Below are 19,467 nucleotides of genomic sequence, written 5' to 3'. Positions count from 1 at the left end.
CTCAATTCTGCATGTTCAATTATTGCAGTGGGCTTTCCAACCACAAATCACTATGCTGCAATGCACCAATATTTTTATTTCCACTCTTTTTTGATTCAGAAACCGCACAGCAAGTGTACCACATACTCGTTTTCCGTTGAACAGCGGCAGCGCTTGGCTTGTGCAGAGACGCCTCACTCTCTTTGGTCTGCAGGAAAAACAACAATAAGTGATACGGCTTCAAGATTATATTTCAGATTTGCATGCATAAAGTGTATTGAACGTTACATCAACACAGCAGCGTGTGTGTTTACTCACAGGACTGGCTGTGCGTGAGCGCTGTTGTGAGTGCGCGTGATAGTATGAGGGTGGTGACTGTGGGGCTGGAGCAGCTGGGGGGAAAGAAGACAACATTTGCTGCTGGATTGCTATGGCCTGCATCGTCATCTGCTGGGCCTGCAACACAAACAATCCAACATATATTCAATATTTAGTAAACAACAGTTTATACCTATGTTTAAAACATATTCATCTTTTATGGTTTAACTTAATGTTTAGGTTAACTGTGTCAATTTGTAACTTGATATCATTTGTTTAGGCAAGACATTTGATGTCAGGAGTCAGTAAAGTAATGTGGTACATTTGTAAAGTTGTCAATTTTCACTCAATAAATGAATTAACTGCTTAGATTATCCAAGTATTTTGGTAGTACAGCCTTTAGCGTCATGTGTACTGTGACATACAAATGTGAAAGTGGTACTGATTATGGTATCTTTCACTTAAACATTAGTTTAAGGGCTCAGAGTGCAGCATTATCTTTTTAGCATTTGACTGCATAAAGACAGTTTTATCATACTTCATTTGCTCGTACAGCCATGTGAAAAAGACTCTGTGCAGTCCTGTAAAAAAAGTTCACCATTAATGTTTCCATTGAAATTGAGAGGGTAAGTAGCAGCAAATCAAATGTAATGGATTAGCTGATCATCAGCAAGTGTGAGCACATCTATAAAATCAGATGTTTTGGCGCTTTGCTGCTCTGGTGCATTCACGAGTTAAGGTCAGACAGTGCAATACTCAGAAGAACTGCAAAACACCCATTAGCTACATGTAAGCCTCTGCAGCCATCAGTTAGCATGTTAAATATGAATATTAGGTAAGTTGGAAATATACTGAACAAGTCTAAAAAACCAACAAACAAAAAACTAGATTGTTGTGTCATATTTTTGGTGCAGAAAGAAAATACAATGTGATGTCTGTCTACATGAGGCAGCTAAAACTTGGCCTAAACCGGGTCATTCAACAGGACATTGATCCCCAGCATAGCAGCACATCTACAACAGAATGGCTGAAAAAGAAAAGAATCAATGTGTTGCAATGGTCCAGTGAAACCTGACTGAAAAGCTGTGATGTGACCTTAAGAGAAAGCATAAACAAACCCCAGTGAACTGAAACAACGCTGTAAAGAAGAGCGGGCCAAAATTCCTCCACAACTATGTGACAAACCGGTCACACAGAAAATGATTACTTCAAGTTATTGCTGCTAGATGTGTTCCTACAAACTACTGAATCATTAGGTGTAAGTGTTGCACAGTCTCTCTTTTACACAGAACTGTATCGCCCAGTACGAACAGTGGTTTTAATATCAGAGTTGTTCAGAGAAATGATGTCAGACCAGAATGATGGCTTGTTGGTTGATGATGGCTTGTTGCTGCTGAGTCAGTACCACTTGCTCCGATCCTGGAGAAGCACAAACATATAACTGTTATGTTGTTGCTGCACTAAGAGCACAAGAAACAGAATTATCTGTTTAAAACAAACCACACGAATGAACTTTGCAACCCCACATAAAAAACAAACACAAAAAAACTTGAAACTGGCTTTAATTAAAGAAAAAAGAAATAAAGGAGTCCATCATGCCCAAACACTTCAGGCCAAACATGCTGGAAAACCTAACACACATCCTTTTATTCTACCTGGCACACCTGTCATCACAGGCAAGCCTGGAACCACAGGCGTGGCTGGGAGTGAGGGCGCCGCAGGCAGACCCGGGACAACAGACACATTGGAAGCGACATCGGTATCAACAGCAGGGGTAGCTGCGGGGGCAGCAGCGGGGGTGCGAGTGGGTGACTGCGTGGGTGCTACATGACTAGAAGGAGTGGTGGCAGAAAACGATTGCTGACGGTGGTAGGGGTGTTGGGGTCGGTTGTATTGGTGGTATTGTTGTTGTTGCTGCTGTTGTTGATGTTGCTCGTGATGATGGTGGTGGGAGGGGATTGGCATAGCAGGGATTGGGGGCATCATTCCTCCTGCTACTGGAAGCACTGGCACAGCTTGAGGAGTAGCAGGCAGGGAAAAGGAAGATAGACAGGTCTTAAGTGGCAGTTAGTCCACACATTGTTAGTGACTGGGAAATATTTCACATTTTACGACAAACAAGGTATGATCAAGTTCAGATTCAGAAATAAAATATGTCAGAGTGGTCGTTATTAGCCACACTGATGCTGTGGTTCATAGAACATCAATATTAATGTGTTTATTACTCCCCAACTTTGACCCAGACAAATCCTGCTGAGTGTGTAATGGAAAACCTGTTTCAGCTTTTCTAATCTCTGTGTTCTGCTGGTATGTGACTGTAACATCTTGTACAAAGAGTACAAAGTGTGTGCGTGTGTGAAGATGGGAAGCAACAGGTTCAAATCTAACTGTAAACTCTGTTCAAGGCCATGAGGCACTTTCCGTGTCTTTGTTATCAGGCAGGTGCTGACATGACTACGACAAGAAAAGTCCTTAAAGCTGAGCAAACAACTTCTGTATTCATACAATTTGTATGAAGAAGCTGTTATGTTTTTCTGCTCTGTATCAGTGCTGGTGTGAAGATGTTTGTGCTGTATTTATCGCTTTGAAAAACCGTGTTAATTATGTTGAAAAATAATTTTAATTATAGTTTTCATCAACAACCTTGTTTTTTCGAATGAGAACAATAACTTAATAAAAACTTATGCAGGACGACAAAAGCTATGATAAAATGTATTGATGCATTCAACAAATAAAAAACAAGATGAAAACATTCTGGAGAGACGAGATCCAATCAGAACTAATTAAGTTGTACAGAAAAGCGAGTTTGGAAGTGATCCAAGCAGAACTAATCTTGTGCTGTGAGGTTGGACACGCACGTCTGAGCCGCCCCAGGGAAACTACAACCAGCTCCCATGCTCCCCGATTCTCATGAAAACACGACAAAATGTCAACGCTTGGGAGGAAGAGAAGAGTAGACACATGTACACATTTTACATTTGATGGCAAGGAAAATAAGACACTTTGTAAATCGTGTTGAGCAAATCTCATCAGTGAAAACACAACCAACTTCCCCAATTTGCTGGGCAGCTTTTGACTTCATCATGAGCTATTTAGTCGACTAAAACTAAATGACATCATAGTCAAGTCTGTGACTACAACTAAATCAAAATTTGCTGTCAAAATTAACACTGTTGCAAAGGGTCTTTCTACAAATCTCAGAAATTAGTTTCATGCCAATGTTCGGTTTATTTTTCAGCTTTACGCTGGAGCCATTGTAAAATTAACATTTTTACTATTGAGTAAAGTAGTAGTAACTGTTAGAGCACATCAGTGGAATGATATTACTGGCCAATATCAGCTATTTGTCACACTTATAACATAACGGCTGACAAATGAGAATGTAACAAAAAAGTAAAGACAGGTGAAACATGCTTCAATCGTGTCCTGGGAGTTGACGTTGTTTAGGTCGTCCAGCAGAGGGCAACACACATGTTTGAAACACCATAAGCATAACAACCAGTTTATCCAATCAGACTCAGGAAATATGCAAGCAAGTAAATAAGCAAGCGCTAGGGAAATCTGTTTGTTCATGTGTCTGAAAGGGGGAAAAAAAGCATTGGTGATATATCAGGATATCAGATTTTTAAATCACCAAATATTGTTATCAGTGTTGGTCTTAAAAGTCCAATATTTCTCTACAGTATGTGCTGTTTGATACTGTATGGTTTCCTCTTTTTAGATTTGCGTTTTGAACACATGTCAGGTCAAAATCTCAATTTGTCCAATACCCTGCTTTAGAAGTAAAGCAAACATGCTTGCTGATGATAAACATCAAACCAGTGTAACATCAGCATGTTGGCACTGTCACTATGTGAGTTTTGCTCAGTGCCGTAAGCCTGGCATTAGTCCATTAGAGGGGAAAAAAGAGGAAACTGTGAAGGTAAAATAATAAATAAAAATTCTGGAATTTTACAGTCGAGCACACAAGAGCCAGTAAAAATAGTACCAGGTACTTAACATTACTAGATGTGTGGAAAGTGATCAATTTGTAATGACTGGTGTTTAAGAGAAATAACAGTCACCTGTTATAGTGAATGGCTTTTAATGTATTATCTATGAGGACAGTCAATACAGCCAACAGCTCAAAGTTAAACTTTTAAAGTTCAGGTCTGTTCATTGCCTTTAAGATACCAATAAAGAAATACTCTGTCTGCCTGTTACTATGGGAATGAAAGTAGGTTGATAATAAAGCATCACCAAAACATTTTAAATGCGTTATTATTAATTTATTGAGGAGGAGCTTACAAAGGAGAAACAAAGGGAAACTCTATTAGCCTGAGACAAAAGCCAATGATTTAGGAGCGCTTAGGTTAAGCTGAATTATTAATGTCAGTGCAGAGAGAGTGAGCTGTGAGGACAAAAGAAATGTCTGAAAATGAAAAGTCCAGCAAAATATTCACAGACAAAAAGGGAGAAAGGTGCCACTAATTCTGGAAACAGCAATATCCGCTTAGACACAAAATATAGGCAGCAAAAAAAATAGAAGTCCAGAGACAAACATATGGCCAATCAGCACTGACACACATAACAACAAATACACACAGCACTCAGTGTTTACCTCCAGGATGTATTCCTGGTGGATAAGGCCGGCTGGAAGCTGGACGACTCTCTCCCTCTTCCCTTCCTTCTCCTGTGATGCCTATACCTCCTCCTCCCTTCATCCTTTCTGACAAACTTCCACTCTTCTCCATGTCCTGGTGAGCAAAGAGCAGCAGGAGACTCAGCAGAAGGAAAGGGATGCTTATAGTTGAGAAACTGGAGTTTAAGGGGCATGAAGTGGAAAAAGAAAAGGTGTCAGAAGCAGGGAGGGAAGGAGAGGGACTAAGACAACAAGCAAGAGGGAGTGAACTGGATTGGTTGATTTAGACCCTCTCTGAGCCAGAGCTGCAGGAACAGTATACTCTCCAGGAAGTACCGTACACGCAGGAGGAGAGGCTCCAGCATAAAGACACTAAATGGACTACAACAAAATTCACCACTACATGACAGACCTCATTCTCCTGAGCTGACTGAAATTCTCAGCTACTTTGTTTCCAGTGTCAGATGATTTTAAAGCCAAAACTGCTCAAGAAAATCTAAACAGGTCTATCAAGACTTCTGCCAAACACAGATATTATGTTTTTATTTTAACTATTGCCATTGATATATACTACTCAAAGCCCTAAAACATTCCTGATGCAACCTTTCCTGTGCAACCCGAGTGATGAGGACGCTGAACTCGTTTTGTTTCCACTAATAAACAAAAGATGAAGCTATGAGCGGAATCTTTTCCCCACACGGTGACTCGTTTATGCTGACTGCTGCTGCGGTCATATACGGTAGGTCACTCGGTAACCTAATCAGCCGTCCCGTGTGCTCCATTCATACCCAAACACAAGCCGAGGATCACATGCTCAATTCCTCCATCACCACTCTTCTGTTCACACTCAGAGGACAGATCAATGACACAGAGCTACAACTATCCACCTGTATTATTACTTTTCTTTTAGGTCGGCAATTAACTGATTGGTCTTATAATATAATTAATATAACTGAACAAAGAAGTAATAAGCTTTGAGTTGCAGTGGCAGGAAAGCACTTGCAGCTCTACATAGACACATTTATAGTGAAAAGTCTTTGTCAAAATGAAAGCAGTGGCAATGCAGTAATATGGTCATCTGTCGAGTATTTCACCTGGTAGATGACTTAAAAGATTATACCAAGCAATCATTTATTACTATTTTGCGTGTTAGTTTCATAGCACTACAGCAATTTTAAAAACAAAGAGGAAATAGTTGGTTGACATGTGTAGTTTATGAGAAATCAGGACGAGCACTCACCGTGCTGCTGTCCGACAGCACAGGGTCAAACAGGCTGTCCAGGTAGCGGTCCATCCCTCTCTGAGGCTGACCCTCGCTCAATGTTTCTGACTCTGAACACAGACAAACAGCAATAATGCTTTAAACATTGTATTTTCAGTGTTTTTAGTGCACAGAAACTGTCATGTTTGATATTTTCTTTCTTTTAATCAAGCATGTTTTATCAGGTGATCAGGTTTACTTTAACTGTAGAGAAAAGGTTGTTAGTCACTGATCAAAATGTCTTATTCTCAAAAATGCAACCTAAGTCAGTTCATTGTTTTTTCACGGTTTTGATTGTCACATTTGTTGCAGAAACCTTGATTAATTGATCCAGCTTTTTATCTACGTCTCTCTCTCTCTTCGGACAACACACAGGAAACTGTTTCAAGATCACAAGACTTTCAAACTTTCCCAACTCTTCCATTTTTGTTGCCAAAGTGCAGCTCTGTGACAAGCAGGACATGGACCCACATCCAGGGCTCATGAAACAGCGTGTAAACTCAAACAGCAGCTGTAGTGCTGAATGCTTTCAAATGATACAAAGATACAAAACAAGAGCACAGCTGAAGCAAAGGGCCCAAAACTAGGAAACGTAGGGGAAACACTGAACAAAGGAAACACACAACCTGGATGATGCGACAAGGAACAGATGGAGACTCACACAATACAAACACACCAGATAATGTGGGAAACGAAGACAATAACCTAATGAAAACACAAACACAAGACACAGAAAAACAAGTGCTTGCAAAATGAACCAGGAAGTAACTAATTAGAGTTAGAAACATACAACACAGTGGTGAGGACTAGGTGAGCATACATCATAACCAAAACTCTAATAAACAAAACTACTTAAATACAGAAACTTGTACAAACAATTATTCAACTGCATTAATGTAAGAGACATTCCGGTCATGTGATTAAAATTATTCAAATTAAAGCTTTAATTAAAGCTTTAATGAACTTCTCCAAAAAAGGTTATCATCAACAAATACATTACTTTGTTGGGCACCTTTTAACTGTTAAAATCTACAATAAGACATTCCGGTAATTTCCTAATAAGAAGCCAAAAGCATCCAGCTCAGTTATGAATCCACTGCTTTCTTTAAGTCCCATCAAAGAACATCAGAGGGATTGGCTGTCATGATGGTAAAATAGTGCCTACTCTTCCTACACCACACACGTAGCCCATCCAGAGGTCAATACAGGTCCACTTTAGTCTCATCAGTCCATAAACAGACTCACAGCACCCTGCAGGCCTATCCATGTGTTTTCTTGCATATCAAAAATGCAGTGGCAAATATGCAAGGATCAAGCTTGCTTCATTAGTGTTCCTCTTATAGACTGTGTACTCAAACTAGCACAAGTTTTAAATTTGCATATAATCCTGCTAACTGTATCTCTTGGAACCCAGAGTGAGTTGGAAACCTGAAACCTCTGATTTCACGACTCAAAAAAGCTATTTTCTGAGTGCCATCCTTGGTACTCAGCTTTAAACATCTGGACAGGTGGGATTCATCTATAACACAGCTGAAGCATTTGTTAAACACAAAGAGCATAAAAGTTTTGGGTTCAGCAGTTTGGGAGTGATACACGCTAGTAAGTAGTTAAAAACAACAGCCGATGGGGGCTTCAATTCACAGAAAGATTGGTTTGTACATTTGATCAGATCATTTGAAAATCTTTAATTTGTAAGTGCTTAAAAATTCAGTTATGCAGTTAAGAGTTAACTGTGTGTGTGTACCGTGGCTGTAGTAACCATCTGAATCAGGCAGGCTGTAGGCTGGTCTGCTGCTGCTGAGAGGAAGGGAGGAAGGAAGCTCCTCATCTGAGTCAAAGCCACTGCCAAACAAAGCACTGAGAGATGAGAGGAGAGAGGAGTAATGTGCCACGTGGTGTAGCTTTAGTCACGTGAGTAATGAACTGCATGTGTGCATCTTGCATACTAACAGGCTGGCATTAGCTCTGACTTTAGCTGGGTTGTCAGTGCTGATGATGAAGTAACTCTTCTGCTTTGGGAAGTCCATAGGAAGCTCCATATCTGCAATCAGGTCCATGACATAGTCATGACCAGCTAACTCCACCCACTGACCCTGCTCCTTCATCAGAATTGAACTCCCCCTCCACCAGTCAGACACTCCCCTGCAAGATGCATGATTCAGATGTTCACAATATCTATACACACGTGTTAAAACTACTCTCTAAACATTATCATGGCATGTTCAGATGTTTACATTAAATGTTATGGAGCTAAAAATACAAAACCAAACCTGTGACGCAGAATGTTTCCTGCTAAATCCTCTCCATTGGTCCAGGAATGGACAGGACACAGGAAGGACCCTCCTGCAGGGAGAGATAAATTAATAAAAATGCAACAAATAGTTCCTTTGCTGCTTTAAATTACACTCATTAACTAACAAACTGTGTTAATTGCGCAATACAAAGCACATGAGCCCCACAGTCACATCACCTGATCCTGAATGACAATGAATAATCAATGATCTGGGGATGTAATTGATCCTACACAATAAAAGCAATGCCAGGTCGTCCCTCTTTCTTTTCTCTGAGGTGTGTGCCAGTTTAGACCCCAGGTGTGAAAGACTTCCTAAATATTTGAACAGCTCCTGGTTTTTTTCTGTGCACCTCAAAACTAGATACTGATTGTAAAGGAAAATGTTGTGAATTTTTTATTTACTTTGCTTGAATCATTTGGAGTTCTTGGAAAAGAGCAAAGAAGCAGACCGATGAAAAGTTGAACATTGCAACATTAAGCAGGTGAGATATTACCATCAAGACAGTGCACGTGCAACACCATGTTAGCCTTCTTCCTGTTGGCGGTCCACTCAAGCAGCGACAGCGGATACGTCCGCGCAATCTCGGGGGCGGAGCCTGATCCCAGCTGCATCTTCTGATTCGCTTGGATGAGTCTGTGCTGCAGCAGCACCTGCCAGCCAGCAGGAGCGTGGTCCGACACGAACCTGGAGCAGAGGTGAAATGAGGTTCAACAGTGGAGTAGAAGTCTCTTACTTACAGCATATAGCTTCTTAACATGTGTTTTTTTTAACCTCTCAAACTATTTGCTAAATAATTAGTTGCGAGGTCATTTTATGATTTCTCACTTGAGCAGATATTTGTCCATCTTGGCCGATGGGGTGAAGCAGCAGACACATGCCAGCAGCAGCAGCCAGCCTCTCTCTGCATTCTCAGAGTTTATGTTCCTCCACACCTGGTTGACAACCTGAGCCAGGATCTCATCTCGTAACCCTGGCGACGACAAGCCTCTCTGGACGATGTAATTCCCAAACATGTTTTCCTGCGCCCCATTCAGATGAGGGTCCCCCATAAACCGTAATACCTGAAGAAAACAGAATCCAGGTGAAAGCTGTAACAACTAACTCTGTCGGTTTTACAGCTTTATGGCAGTCTGGTGACGTATTTGTGTGTGTTTTTGTAGGTTTGTCCTACAAACACGAGAAAATAGAAGAGACTTTTTTATTCTGCTGTTAAATCTTTTACAATGTAAAAAGCATGTTCCAAATTTCTTATTTGCTTCCCAGTTAGTAGCAGAACCTCATAATTAGAGGATGGTTTGCTTCTGTGTAACGAGAGTAACATAATGACATGATGCAAGTGTGTCTCTGTGAAACTGTTATCATTTTAAATTACTGCAGTGCTCAAGAATATTCAGGGTAAATGGGAAACTTAAACTGATGTTTTATGATGCTTTCATTACAACCTGTTATGGCATAGTTGTGACGTCGTAGGGCGTTGCATTAAAAAAGTGTATGACACTTGATATGATTTCTTGAAGTTTGTGTTCAAGGTTAAATTTGACCTTCGGCACTAACAATGAAGATTAAGGTCAAATGCTTAGCTAACTTACGTACTCATTTCCCCAAGACCTGCTATACTGTTGAGAGGTTTGAAGACGATTCATAAAAACTGGGTAATAGGAAGGTTTTTACTGATTTTCACATTTGACCTTGACCTTGGGGCGATTTCCACCCAACTGAAATCAGCTCGAGCTCTTCGATGTTTCAAAACTGTGCACGACGGACAGACAAACAACCAAAAAGAACAGTTTACATAGTCTCTGCCTTTTAAGGGGAGAACAAAGATCACCCTACCATGTTGAAAAGCTCCAGAGCCTCCCCTCTCAGGTCGTCCTCCACACGGGTCAGAGATGACTCCAGAGGAGCCATCAACATCCCAAACTTTGGCTCCTACAGCAACAAAAGATTTGCTGTGTTTAATAAACAGCTTTTCAAACAAATCTACCTAAAACCTTTCAAAATTATGTTATAACCGATAAATCTAAACACAAACTTCAACAGCTGTCCTCAAATCTGAGTAACCACGCACATACACAGTATGTTACACAGCATATGACGACATGCTGATGCACGTGCATCTCACCCTGAAGTAAATCTGAACATAGCGGAAGAAAGGGTAGTTGTTGATGTCCAGAGGCAACGTGAGTTCAGCATCATCCTGGATATGAGGAGCCTGAAGCAGAGCCAAGCAGTCTGAGTGCAACTCCCTCCGGACTGAAGGGAGTAACAGACAAGGTTAAACGAGGAGTCAGCCAGGAGTAATGGAAGAGCACCAAAAACTTACATGTACAAAATCCTAAAACTTTTTTACATTCCTTGACAATTTTTCAGTGTCTGGTTTATTTATTAGATGATGGGCCTCCTGCTCCACCCTGTCAGAACTGTTCATATCATTTCTTAATTTGATACTGTCAGTGCTGATGAGATAAGACACATTCAAACAGCTGGCTGGAGCACTCACACACACATGAATAATCTATGTGCATGTGATGCACACTGACGGGAAAGACGGACAGACATCTACACACCTCCTGCTGTCTGCAGCAAAGCGCCCAGCTCTGCAGGGATCACCAAGTGGGTCACATTAACCACCTCCCTTTTGGTCAGCTCCTGAAAGAAACACCACTTTTAATCTATCTGCAAACTAACAATGAGGTTAGAAGAGCTCTAACATAGGCTGCTGGTTTGAACTCATGCCAGTGTGCAAAAACAAAAACACAGATGCTTTTCTCATTGAAGTCTTGTCTTAGCTAGTCCTTCATCTTACCATCTCTCTCCTCCTCCTCTCCTCTTCTGCTTTCCTCCTGGCTTCAAACTTCATCTTCAATGAGATCCCAAAAACACACGGTCAGTGTTTTAATGTAAATCCAGAGCAGAAAGACTCAAAAGCACAAAGCAGGCTTAAGGGTGGGTCATATTTGAAATTATTTTCTTAGAAATGAAGAAAACATGAAGATGTTTGAAAGGACACTGCATCAAATACATGTGTTACTTAAAAAAAATCACAGGCAGAAGGTATAAACATCAGTCCAACAAACCACAGTATCTCAGTGTACCTTAATGTACTGCTTCCGGTTGACATACATGTGGACCAGAGAGCGGAAACGGACCAGACTCTCCCTCATTTTCACATAGCGTTTCCTAGAAGATGAAGAGAATCTCAGTACAATGAATCCTAATGCACTGATTGTTGATCTTGTTTCCTAACATTTGCCACATTCACAGAGGTAAACTTCACAAGCATGCTACAAGCTCAAGCACAACAGTTCACTGAAAGCTTTATTTCTTAATTATAGTGATTTTAATGTAAAGACACAATTTACATTTTCTTTACCTCACTGCCCTTTTAACCTAAACTATGTGGTTGAGCACATACTGGAATTCAGAATCATTACATTGAAAGAATGAAAGAAAGACTCCAATCAGAATCTGAATTTGCGTTTTGTTTTGTAATAAAATCTACTGAAAATGTAAGATCTCTGTGGGACACCTCACCTAACGAGGAAGCCTAGGCAGTGTGCCTGAAACCTGCTGATTTTGTTGCGGAATTCAACGTAGCGTTTCCTGACGAAGAACATGCGAGTGTAACGCTGCAGGGTGAGGGCGGCAAGATGACGAGAGCGCTCTCGCTTACACTCCAGCAGCTGGTAGATGTCCTCCTTTAGGAACAACTGCCATTCATACACACACACATATAAGTGCAATTATTCAAATACATGTGTGAGTTCATGCAAAAAAAAAAAAGATATAACATTGATCCAACAAACCGTAGTATCTCAAATTTCAAGCTACAAAGCAGGAAAACAATCTCTACTCAGCCATTAGACCAGCAGTTGGTGCTGGGTCTGTCTTTAACTGTGAGGCTTAATGTGAACAAGCTCACCTTTGTGACTCCAACATGGTAGGCTCCTGGTCGGAGAGGACACAGTTTACCGAGCAACAACACACAGTTCTCTCCATTTGCCACAGGAAGTGTCTGTATCCCCACCAGGGACTTGTACCTGACAGAGACACACATTCAAATTAGGGGTGCTCAGTCGATAATAGTGATTTTTAAAAAAGAAGTACTGATATAAATTGATACTGACTGTGTCGCAATTCAGACACGTAATATGGACAGAGGTATTGGGTCACGATCAGCTGTTAAACTGTTGTTTAACAGTTTCATTGTTTAGGAGCCAAAGTAGCTCAGACCATGCAAAGTTACAGAGCAGGGTCGCCAACTTACACCAAAGCTCTTGGAGTACTGGCAGCTTCACTTCATGGCTCTCCATAGCTGAAGGCCATGCTTTAAGCATTAGATCACCAGACACAATGCCAAGTGCTAGGCGGAGTAAATCATGCCACCACTGAACTCTGAAGCAGTGGAAAATAGTTCTGTGGCATAACAAATCACATTCCTCTATCAGGCAGTCTGATGGATGAGTCTGGGTTTGAACACCAAACTGCATTGTGCCAACTGTAAAATTTGGTGGAGGAAGGAAAACGCATTATGGACGCATTAACAGACACATTATGAATGGCTGTGGATTTATAATGGGATGTAATAAAGGCTCCTGTAGGTATAATGTGTACGTGTCCTCATAGTCAATGTAGTGTATATTGTGTGAAATGTGTAATTATTCTTTTTGTGTGCTTTTATGGTTGTGGTTGTGGTTACAGAATCTTCCATAGTTCATTTTTTTTTTTGCCAAATAAGACAACACCATAAACAAAGTTACACATGAATTAAAATTTTAAACTTTGGTGGCATGGCTTTGTACTGGGAGGGCAGCAGCAAGACCCCACCAAAGAGCAGCGCAATGACAGCAGCTATGACACTGATTAAGTCAGACAAAGCATGAGAAGAAGAAAATTAGTTAAAGTTGGGTTGCAAAGTGACTTGCAGAGACACGTGCAACTGTGGACCAGTTGAAGTAGCTTAAATAAGGCATGACATATGATATTTGCAAATCAGAAGAGCATCAGCTATGAGTTGCCACTTCGCGGTCTGCTCAGTTATTGCTGGGATTTTCTGTTATAGAAGGTTCTCCTCTGCCTCAGCTGTGAGATCAATTATCTTCATTTTTTTTGGGAACACAAAGTCCTGAATAGCTTCACAAACTCAACAAATACGCTGAGGATCAGAGTTCATGTTACCTGAACAGGAAGACATAGAATGGCATTCTGATTGGATATCCCTCTTTGCGGATCCTAATGGTCTCCATGACACCAGAGTGCCGCAGCTGGCTGTTCACCAGCTCGTCCTCAAACACACCTGGTTGCTAAAGACAGGTGTCCAAAAGCTCAGAAACACTAATGTATGTGCAGGTAAATAACTTTAAATATATGACGCTTCAAGATCTACCTTCATGTTATTTGGCTTAATGCAGCGAACGAAATAAGGATTGCACCTGAAATGGAACAACAAAAACATGATAATTTTTTTTTTAATGAAAACAATAAAAACCAATTATGATCTGAGAGAGAACATGTGTACTTCACCTCTCCATCTTCTCCACCAGCTCCAGCAGGGACTGTTGAAACTTGCTGCTGACGGTGGGAGCTTGGTATTTTCTGGTGACTGTGCTGCTCTTCCTTATGTGACCTCTCTGCTGACCCGTGGCCTCTGCATGAACCAGGAAGAGGTTCGATACCATCTGGAAACACACAAATGCACAGATTAATACAGACTTTACAAAAACATTGCTTAGCGATTGTGTCGATTAGATTAAGTTTTAAGACCAAGCCGACCTTGTTCTTGCTCTGAATGAACAGGTCCAGGACATCCTGACGCACCTGATCGTAGTTCTTATCCAGGAATTTGTAAACCTGCATCAGTGACAGATGATCACTCTGTTTGTCATTACAGTTCACCACATTTTCAATACTTCAATGAATTATAATACAATGAAACTAGCCAAGAGAATCTCAGTGAGGAGCTTAGTACCTGGTAAGTGACCCGCCCGGCAAAATGCTTAATTGTGAACTCTGGGACCGGCATCTTTGGCTTCATGTACAGTGGATTACTGCCATGGTGATAGTGACACTTTTGAAGAAAAGTGTTGTCTGTTGCCTGTCAACAAATTACCACACCAAAAGTCCCAGTTTTATAATCCATATAAGGAATCTGAAAGTCTGTCAGTACTTTCTCCTCATCCTCACCTGCGGGAAACCGCTCTGGTCATCCAGAATCCTCAGTATCCCATGAGGCTTAGTGGCAATGAGGTCGATGCAGGGCTGGTTGTCGTTGAATGTGATGTCCTGCCATGGGATCTGCTCCCTGCTGTACTCCTCCTTCAACAGGATCACATAAAAGATCATAAAATATTAGTTGCATTATTACCTAAGCCAGATGTTGGCAACCTGCAGCTCACGAGGTACAGGTTAGGGTTACCTATTAATACATATACTATATGCAATACATTCATTTATCCTCCCCCAGTTACATCTGTCATCCACCCGTCTATCCCTCATCCCCCAAGTGCTGCTCTTTTACTCCTGCTGTTTGGTAGGAGGAGGTAAAATGGCTGTTTTGATGTTGAACGTTGCCAACGCCTGAAATAAGCAAAGGATTCACATGTTTATATGCCACTAATCTACACTTAATAAGATCCATTTGCGTGCATATGATGCCTCAAATATGTGCATTTTTTGTCCTCAATTGTTATAGGACAAGTGCGTGAGTGTGTGCTTTTCATCGGCAAGTGTGACGTGGACTCACCTGTTCCTCTCTGAATACGATCCTGTTAAAGAAGAGTTGCAGGTACTCGTTTGCATAATTAATGCAAAGCTGCTCGAAGCTGTTGAGGACCAGATCCTGTTGTCCCACACACACACACACACACACACACACACACACACACACACACACACACACACACACACACACACACACACACACACATATATATGGTAATTCTTATGGTAATTCTGTCTCATCATCATGCCTACAAAGTGATTATCTGGATGTCCCTCTGAGTATCTTTAACGTGCAACATTGTTAAGCCCTCCTTCCTTCCTTCCCTGCTGATAATAATCTGAATCTTTTCTCTTATAGTTATAAGGTATGTCAATAAAAGCTTTGACTGCATTACTGGGAATGCGACGGATTATTTCAAATGCTTTAGCTTTAGCTGTCAGTCTTACATCTGACTTTAGAGTACTTCGGTATACAGAGGAGTTCATATTCAACATAGTAACTGCAAGGCGTCCAGGCCCCGTGGCTGGAAAACAAGCCGAATCATCACCCCTGCACCACATGTTTAACAGCTGGTATCAGGTGTTTGTGTTGATAAGCTGCTCGTGCACCGCAAATTTGCACACCTAAACTGTCCTAAGAGAAGAGGCTTCCTTCTGTGAGCCTTTCCAAACAGGCCACACTTGTTCAGTCTTTTTTATAACTATACTGTCATGAACATTAACATTCAACATCCTAACTGAGGCCTGTAGAGTTGAGATGGAGCTCTTGGGTTTTTGCAGTTTTTCTGAATATTGCACGGTATGACCTCAGGGTGAATTTGCTGGGTCGTTCACTCCTGTGTCGATTGGCAGCAGTTTTTAATACTTTCCACTTGTGACCAATCATTCTCATGATGTAGTGTGAGTGAAAGGTTGCTGCTTCAATTCCAGCCAAAGCCACAAATCCCCTTTGGGGTGGTGTCATGAAGGGTATCTGGTGCAAAACTCTAATGAATCAAAGACGTAGAGCTGCCGGCTGCGACGACCCCATGTGGCAAAGGAGCAGCTGAAAGTAGCATTCCTATAATTCCTATAGAAGAAGTAAAGCTGCCTCTTCATTTTGGCTTAATAATTATTAAATAAATAATGACAAGGTGCAATATATCATGCGCTGTTATTCATCTGTGATTAAGTTTAAAGTAATTTTAGAACCTACTAAGGATTCATTGCATTCTAGTTTTTTCTGAGGGGTTTAAGGTCAAACATACAACAAGGCTCCGTTACCTCAAATCCATAAATGTCCAGGATGGAGATGGAGAGGGTGTGTTGGTGAGGGTACACCTGACCATTGATCCTCTCTGTTAACCAGCAGAAGAGCAGCGAATATAGGATCTTGGCAACAGCATCTCTGGATGTGTGTGAGTGGTGGGCAGCGAGTGACACAATGATATAAGAAATTAAAAAGGAGAAAGAAAACATGCATTGTTATTAGCAAGAATTTTATTAGGTAAAACTTTAAGACAAAAGGGATTTTAAGATTGCATATGTGTTAGTAATTTAGTGCACATGTATTAGTGTGCATGCATACATAATGATAAAGATGCAAACATGTTATTTAAATAAATTAACGGTAATAAATGTAATGATTTTTTATGCACGGCATGTTCTGTTTGTAGCTGTCTCTCACCTGGCATCAATAGCACTTTCTACACTCAGAGGGGTGTAGATCTTGTCCCTCATTGTTTCCTGTGAAAAAACATTAAGTCAGCACGTTTTACGCAGGCGTCTACCTGATAATATAGAGTCTCAAGCCTCCTTTCATCTTGGTTTGAAGTTGAAAGGCTTTAAGTTCAAATTAAAAATGGAATTGCACCCAAATTTCCTGCTAATGTGCCCCTCATTGGTGCCTGTTCAGTAACTGTGGTGAGGCTCTCATCTTGGGCTGACAGATCAGGTGGTCTTATCCTCCACCTGCTTCCTGCTTCTTCCAGTCTGTTTTTCCTTTTTTTTTCCTGCACTGTAATATATATTTTATAGAAGCAGAACTTTTTCTTCTGCAATTGAAGAATCACAACAGGACGCCATAAGTTCTGGGCTGAAGAGTTAGGCTTTTCACCCTTTGTTTTTACTGAACTGCTTCCTATTTAACTTCTTTTCCTATATTTGTATCCACTCCTTTGCATCCTTTCAGCTCTTCCCTTCTTCCCTTTCTTCTACTCTCTTATTCATTGATTCGGGTGTCTTAAACTTGAGATCTGATCAGATAAAGAATGCTTTGAGACTTGAGACCCTCTCTTGCCAAACACACTTAATTATCACACACACACACACGTGCGCTCACACAAAGACACTAATGTGTACACATGATTCCTCCAGTGAGAGGAAATGAGTGGGTACGACCCACCCCTCTCCTGTTACTCAGGCACCTTTGTAAATAGGAATTCAATTATACAAAAGGTCCTTGGTTAGTGTATAGGAGCATGTGTATGTGGAAGATATAAGGTGGGTGATAATTAGATGTTTCTCTCTTTTAATTCTCCCATCACCCTCATTCCTCACCAGAGGCAGCACCAGAGGGGTCAGGACGAGTTGAATCAGCCCTTAAACCGGACAGAGAAACTACTGGACACTTACAGATAAAAGAAATTGGATCCAAAAAACGAAATACTAAGAGGAGAAATACTTTGCTTAACAAAAAAAATATGTTTTTTTTTCTACTTTGTTCATGGATATGATGGAAATTAAGCAAACAAGGAAATACACAAATAGGTGGATGACCAACTGGAACACTTGTATGGACAGTGGGATATTTTAATTGTTCCTTTCCTGGATTTGGTATGGATTCACTTCATTTCCTAGCTGGATGATAATGACCACATCAATAGCTCATGTACTGGTAATTAAGGATAACTGAACAGCAAATGCGATGGAGGATCCTCTCTTTTTTTGGCTATTGTAAGTCACGTGCAAGTCCTTTAACTGCGCTGTTAACACTGACAGTTCCTTCAAAAGCTCCATCAAACTTTCTGGAGCTGTGAAATCTCTTATGCTGCTTTAAAATAATAAAGGAGATAAGTTCAAGTAAAGCCAGGCTTCTGCAAAGGTTTTTATGCTCTCTGGTTTTAATACTTACTGGTATTGTGACACTTCTCCACACTCAGTTTGGGTTAGTTTGGAATTAATAACAAAAATAGTTTGTTTTTTAATCACACTTGACCATGTGGGCAACAATAAGGAAAAATGGAACCAAATTTATTTATTTGTACTGCAAACAATCTAGGTTTTAAAATTGTCACCACCTAACTGTTTACTGTTTTTAAAGAAGTTCCTTCAGAGCATAAAAAAAATGACCAATTTACCATCCTGTCCCAGTTTGAATTCAATGGACCTCAAGAAAGTTCACATGAAAACAAAACAGCATTTCTTCTTTATGCAGGAGAATGTGTAAGGTATAGAAATGAAGACACTAAGATGCAAACAGCAAAGCCTCGTGGAAATAAGTAACTGCGTTCTTTGGACAAAGAGGATTCCCAGCTGGTTAGATGCAAAAACCAGAAGCATAAAAAGCTGAAATCACAACAAAAGCATGACTGACAGATTCACGCCCTGGAGCTATAAGCTGAATGTGGCTGTTCATCTCTGCAGCACACTAAAAATAAAAGAAGTAAAAAGATGCTTTCCCTTTTAAAATAGCATAGCTCAGTCTAAATACTATATATGAATTTTTTCTGTGTCCTCTGATGTATCGAGGATGTGTGGATGTGTGCAGCCGTTTACATTCATGCTTTCCCCCTTGCGAGTCTCCAGTGCTGTGGGCTGCCTCCTGTTCTGGGTTGGAAAAATTAAACCAGTGTGAAAGTGCCCTCAAATTGCATTCTAACTGCAGACCACCAGATGGCTGCAAAAAAGACATTCAGACCTATAGAGGCCTATAAGAAAGAGGACTTTCTGACTTGACCACTCTATACAATTTCCTGCTGAGTTGATGGTTTCAGTCACTCGTTTTAGGAGTCTCCATTTAATGATTAGTTATTAATAATCTCTGGCTCTCTTCCACAGTCTGTCTTTTGTCCTGTCTCCACCGCTCAGGCCCAAACGGTCACAGCAGATGGCTGCTCCTACCTGAGGCTCTTTCTGCTGGAAGTTTCTTCCTGTAAAAAGGGAGTTTTCCCTTCCCACTGTTCAATTCAATTCAATTCAATTCAATTTTATTTATATAGCGCCAAATCACAACAAAAGTCGCCTCAAGGCGCTTCATAGATACAGAGAAAAACCCAACAATCATATGACCCCCT

General features: G+C 40.8%; 1 protein-coding gene across 1 annotated transcript in view; it reads right to left on the bottom strand.

Moving 5' to 3' along the window:
- The window catches only part of myo15aa (myosin XVAa), a 50,405-nt gene that overhangs the window by 11,741 nt on the left and 19,197 nt on the right, over positions 1-19,467 (bottom strand). The window contains exons 12-37 of the mRNA XM_086288639.1: positions 16,860-16,918; positions 16,457-16,580; positions 15,216-15,311; positions 14,657-14,788; positions 14,442-14,567; positions 14,246-14,323; positions 13,997-14,151; positions 13,860-13,905; positions 13,652-13,776; positions 12,396-12,513; positions 12,008-12,183; positions 11,569-11,653; positions 11,280-11,333; positions 11,041-11,122; positions 10,596-10,726; positions 10,307-10,402; positions 9,299-9,534; positions 8,967-9,157; positions 8,450-8,522; positions 8,130-8,321; positions 7,924-8,036; positions 6,159-6,250; positions 4,898-5,033; positions 1,652-1,716; positions 298-435; positions 127-187 (exon numbers count right to left, since the gene is read on the bottom strand). Coding sequence (XP_086144765.1) covers positions 127-187; positions 298-435; positions 1,652-1,716; positions 4,898-5,033; positions 6,159-6,250; positions 7,924-8,036; positions 8,130-8,321; positions 8,450-8,522; positions 8,967-9,157; positions 9,299-9,534; positions 10,307-10,402; positions 10,596-10,726; positions 11,041-11,122; positions 11,280-11,333; positions 11,569-11,653; positions 12,008-12,183; positions 12,396-12,513; positions 13,652-13,776; positions 13,860-13,905; positions 13,997-14,151; positions 14,246-14,323; positions 14,442-14,567; positions 14,657-14,788; positions 15,216-15,311; positions 16,457-16,580; positions 16,860-16,918 — 2,980 coding nt within the window. The remainder of the gene's footprint in view (positions 1-126; positions 188-297; positions 436-1,651; positions 1,717-4,897; positions 5,034-6,158; positions 6,251-7,923; positions 8,037-8,129; positions 8,322-8,449; positions 8,523-8,966; positions 9,158-9,298; positions 9,535-10,306; positions 10,403-10,595; positions 10,727-11,040; positions 11,123-11,279; positions 11,334-11,568; positions 11,654-12,007; positions 12,184-12,395; positions 12,514-13,651; positions 13,777-13,859; positions 13,906-13,996; positions 14,152-14,245; positions 14,324-14,441; positions 14,568-14,656; positions 14,789-15,215; positions 15,312-16,456; positions 16,581-16,859; positions 16,919-19,467) is intronic.

This window comes from Aulonocara sp. 'chitande type north' Nkhata Bay, linkage group LG4 (assembly GCF_057382095.1).
Source record: "Aulonocara sp. 'chitande type north' Nkhata Bay isolate Kocher_YH1m ecotype deep benthic linkage group LG4, A_spYH_male_GT1.1, whole genome shotgun sequence".
Lineage (NCBI taxonomy): Eukaryota > Metazoa > Chordata > Actinopteri > Cichliformes > Cichlidae > Aulonocara > Aulonocara sp. 'chitande type north' Nkhata Bay.
This window is presented reverse-complemented; position numbering and strand designations above follow the sequence as displayed.